Below are 4,539 nucleotides of genomic sequence, written 5' to 3'. Positions count from 1 at the left end.
TGGAGCAAGGCTTTGCATTTGCACAGCAATGCGAATTAGGTGCGAAATGTGTCCACGCGGGGGATTACCCTAAATGCGAAACTATGTAATTTGGCTAAAAGCGTTCAACAACCCAATGTCTGCCCAGCTGAATAAACTTGCACCTTAAAGCGCGGCCAACTGTGAATTAAATTAAATTAGCGTAATTCCAGAAAATTTAAGATTTTCCAAGGCAAAGCTAAAGAACTTTCCTTACTCTTTCTCTGACCAAAGGCAGCTTGAACAAGTATTTTGGGTCACAAGCACACCTATGCACATGTATGTATGTATGTACATATATGTTTTGCTGATTGCCTCTTCAGTGTGCCGCATCAGATGTGCTCAGTTTTACGACTGTTTTTGCTCGCCATGCGGCACATTGCGCTCTTCTTTTAGCTGCTGTCAGTCATGCTCATATAGGAATTCAAAACGCCAGAAGCAAACAGGAACAGCACTCGCTCCCTCTCTCTCTCTCTCTCTCTCTCTCTCTCTCTCTCTCTCTCTCTCTCTCCAGTCAATAAATCACGCTTTGAGCTACTGTTGCACGAGAAATTTTATTATAAACACAAACAACATGTCGAACGATCACTTGTCCTAATAACCGATAAAGGCTGTGCCGCCTATCAGATGAGTACTGGCTGCAATGAAAATCGTCATAAAAACGGTGGGCACAACGCCTCCCAGCATCTGTAGTGTAAAAGAGGAATCATTAAAAGAGCATGCCCGACTAGCAGATACCCTGAACGGCAATGCGAATGGGATAAGCAGAGACAAAGCGTTAAGCATAGCGACAACTCACAAACTCAAACGGACGAATGTTGCCCCATCCAGAGATAATTGTGTTGGACGAAGTGCTGACGGGCAGCAGGAACTGATTGTGAATGGCAGTGGCATACGGAACCAGCAGGCCACCCTTGCCAATCTTCATTAATTCATCCTAAGCAAGAGAGAGAGAGAGAGAGAGAGAGAGAGATATTGATATGCGTATCGTCGATAAGGAAAATTCATACCGCATTCGACACGGACTCTAGGGTATGGCGTATCACAGATGTCGCTGGGCTCAGGTTAGTCAAATAGGTGGCGATCATTGATCCGATATAGAGGCATGACGTTTTTGAATATCCCTTTCTGACAATCGCATTGTTTATCACATTGATTAGCTTCGTATCTTCGTAGGCTGCCATCGCACAATTGCCAGCGGCCAGCATTAGCATTTGTGCCCATGGCGTACTGTGGTTCAAAAGCTTCCAGCCGACCATGGAGGGCGCTATCCCCTCCTTTTCGGGTCGCTGGCAGCAGTAGTAGCGACAAAATATATAATTGGCCGGTATGGCAATGTACAGGATGCACATCAAGATGATGGGCACCGAGGAGTAGTTTTCGGCTCCATGTATATTGCTGTTCCAGCCGTGCCAACTATCCCAGATCTGCGGATCTCGCAATACCAGCAGAACCATCGTCAGGAGAATGAAGAATAGAGCCAGTATACAATGAATGGGCCATTTGCCCATTTGCTTCCTCTTGTCTGTTATGGCCTCTATCATGGTGTTTTTAGCAGCGGCTGTTTCACCCAGCTCATCCCTCAGCGTGCCGGGGAACAAGCCAAGAAATATTATGTTTATCCAAATTGCAGTTACAATTAGTCCTCCAATCATTGGAGCCAGAAAGAGTGCCAAAATTCCGGCATTTTTCACAGCCATGGTACTTTAAAAAAATGAAGATAAACGATATGCATTCAATAAAGTTCACATTGTTCTACTCACGACCTCAAACTGTAAACGATCGAGCTATTGGGATCTTGAAAAGGCGATGCCATGGCGCCCAACGTGGCGGAATAGGCTATTGTAAGATATATACCAATTACTGGTTTTGTGGGATATGGCGGTCTAAATAAACGACAAGCTTAAGCTAGTTGATCAATCCATTCTAGAAATTTTTAAAGAACTTACGACTGCCGCTCATATGGCTCCTCATCTGTAACTATCTTCAATATGCCGGCCTGCAAAGCAACAGAGCTAGAAAAACATAAATATAAAGCTTTGGTACTTCCACTTACGTCCGCAAATTCCTTCAACATAGCCTGGGCGATCTTCATCCAAAATGCACACATAAATGTGCTGCAGAAAAATATACTCGACGAGGCGGTCATGATCATGAAACAAAATTGAAGCCTGCAGGGAAACTTTTGTTAAGCGAAAAGGAATAGAAAATATTGTAAAGCAATCATACATATATGGGCGATAAACAAATGAAATATCGATATATTATCGACAATACCGATTATAAAGAAATAACTTGAAATATTAATAATTTACCATCCCAGGTATGATATGCAGTAAGATTTATTGAAAAGTTCAATGAAAATTGATACACATTATACTATTGGACCATATATACTGTAATGGTCCTTGCCACGCCCTCTTTCCTCCTGTTCATTTTCATAAACCAATTATACACTTCATTCCTATTTACAGTGGAGTTCAGGCTATAAGAGCTAATTAAATATATATTAGATATTCTATAAATTGGATATTTTACATATTTTGTTTATACAAACATTCCTATAAATATATTAATAATCCCACAATATTTGGACTTTCAACCCAAAAAGTTGTTTATCATCTAAACATGCATTTATCAAAAATGGTTTTGTTCAATGAAAATAATGCGAGCTAATCGAGTTTGATTGGTAAACTCTTGATAAATATTTACTTACCGAGGTTGGTTCTACAAGTTTTATATTACAAAGAAAGGAAAAAGAAAATAAAACAAAATAATATTTTCATGTAAAAATAAGTAAATTTTCAGTTCTTTTTATATAGGAAATTATAATTAAATGAATAATTGTTTATACTTAAATTATTTATATTTATATTTATATTTATTTTTATATTTATATTTATTTTATATATATTTATTATTTTTTAAATATATATATTTATTTATTTTTTATATATTTATATTTTTTATATATTTATTTATATATTGGCTTCTTCTGAGCTATAGTCTCTTACAAGTAAAAAGTAAAGTAGTCTCTAAAAAAGGTAAACTAGTTTCAATATCTGTTTCACCATTTTAGATAAGCTTAAAATCGCATATTTTTGCAGTTAAATCATTGTTTTCCTCTCTGTTGGAGCAATAAACTATATGAGGAGGAATAAAAATCACTCAACAAATTTATTGCTTGCTATGATCGAGTGGTTAACTAATTTAGGAACCCTCGTATATATTTACGAATACGTTCGCATTAGACTTTCCCAGAGATAGCTATTTCTTGATAAACAAAAAGCATTGAAAACTTATGACACTCTCTCAATCATATGAAATGGAGCACACAGCATTGATGCACGAATTTCTGATTAAATTGTCTATAAACGATATCAATGCAGTGATACATTCATATATACCGTTATTTATCTATATACACATATACTAATCGGCACTAATTGCTATATGTGTGTCGCAGTTGGTAATACCCATCAATTGAACATTGAACTGAAAGCTTACATTCTTATGTTTGTGCCACAGCCACTGATTACCATCATTGCCAATCGATCGCTCAGCTTTGAAGCATCCATCATCAGACCCATAAATATGCTGCCGTATGTGGTAAATATTATATCTGCATAGTAGCTCCTAGATATAACCTTCGAGTCCTGGAAGGAAAGTTGGAATAAAAGTTCGACTGGGAATATTTTTATTAGGTGACTCTCACTTACCATAATTCCTAGGGGGGGCATAAAGGCAATAAATAGAAATGCCAATGCGCCAACTGGTATGACATTGAATAAATAATACGAATAAAATACCATTGCAAGATATATGAAGCGATAAGCCTTGAAAAATACATTACAATTAGTATGAAATTCATGTGTAGTTATTTCGCAGTTTACCGGAGTCGGAGGAGAAAAGAAAATCGGAGCAAATATAAGTGGAATGAGAATAACCAAAACGCCTTTGTAGTGAAATGTACAAAACATTTTGCGATCATCCTGCTCTGGATATGGCAACGTACCCGGCTTGTAATCCTGCCTGACCATATAGACATTATCAAATGTTGAATGTGAATCTCGTTTTACTACTTACTCCATTCTTAGTTTCTATCCGACTAAAACTTATATATACATTAAATTTTTCTGGTTCCCGAAAGTAAAACAAACGAAACTAAGTTCTTGGGATCTTTTATTTTTAACAAAGTGAACTAATTGAAAAGTGACTTGAACGACTGTTAGAACAGAGTTACATAGATTGATTATTAATAGTAGTGCTTGAATGAAAATGTTTATGTAGGAAAATAAATGCTATACTCAGCTAAATAAAATATGATTTAAAAGAAAATAAATATATACATATATACAAAATAATTTGGTACTATTAAAGTTAAGTCTAATCAATTCAACTATACAATTATGTTTTAAATTCAGTTTAATTATTTCTTATTTGAAAGCAGCTCACTCGAAACTTTACCAGCTAGTTAACCATAGTTAGAACATTTATCAACGTGTGCATAAATATTTGTGT

General features: G+C 36.3%; 1 protein-coding gene across 4 annotated transcripts; it reads right to left on the bottom strand.

Annotated features, from left to right (window-relative positions):
* Positions 1–553: 553 nt before the first annotated feature.
* On the bottom strand, positions 554–4,246 carry LOC115562714 (protein I'm not dead yet). Of its 4 annotated transcripts, none has more exons than XM_030384712.2 (10): positions 4,105–4,246; positions 3,912–4,050; positions 3,738–3,854; positions 3,526–3,674; positions 2,075–2,189; positions 1,968–2,017; positions 1,782–1,904; positions 1,029–1,722; positions 818–955; positions 554–705 (listed from the first exon to the last, which is right to left on the bottom strand). In XM_030384712.2, exons 1-10 carry the CDS (start codon positions 4,107–4,109, stop codon positions 613–615), a joined length of 1,623 nt encoding a protein of 540 aa, XP_030240572.1. In that variant the 5' UTR covers positions 4,110–4,246; the 3' UTR covers positions 554–612. The 4 variants fall into 4 exon arrangements, with proteins under 4 accessions (XP_030240572.1, XP_089114175.1, XP_089114176.1 ...); XM_089258049.1 differs by having other exon boundaries at positions 3,912–4,046; positions 4,105–4,241; XM_089258050.1 differs by lacking the exon at positions 3,912–4,050 and having other exon boundaries at positions 4,105–4,199.
* Between the last annotated feature and the right edge of the window lie 293 nt (positions 4,247–4,539).

The sequence above is a fragment of the Drosophila navojoa genome, chromosome 3, assembly GCF_054131105.1.
Source record: "Drosophila navojoa isolate 15081-1374.11 chromosome 3, UAZ_NAV_1.0, whole genome shotgun sequence".
NCBI classification, from domain to species: Eukaryota; Metazoa; Arthropoda; class Insecta; order Diptera; family Drosophilidae; genus Drosophila; species Drosophila navojoa.
This window is presented reverse-complemented; position numbering and strand designations above follow the sequence as displayed.

Excerpts from the sequence above, each read along its gene's own strand:
- LOC115562714 (XM_089258048.1), bottom strand. The coding sequence starts at position 4,058 with ATGGTCAGGCAGGATTACAAGCCGGGTACGTTGCCATATCCAGAGCAG. Across the intron at positions 3,855-3,911 it reads TCTTTTCTCCTCCGACTCCG|GCTTATCGCTTCATATATCT; the intron begins GTAAACTGCGAA and ends GTATTTTTCAAG. Across the intron at positions 956-1,028 it reads TAGAGTCCGTGTCGAATGCG|GATGAATTAATGAAGATTGG; the intron begins GTATGAATTTTC and ends TCTCTTGCTTAG.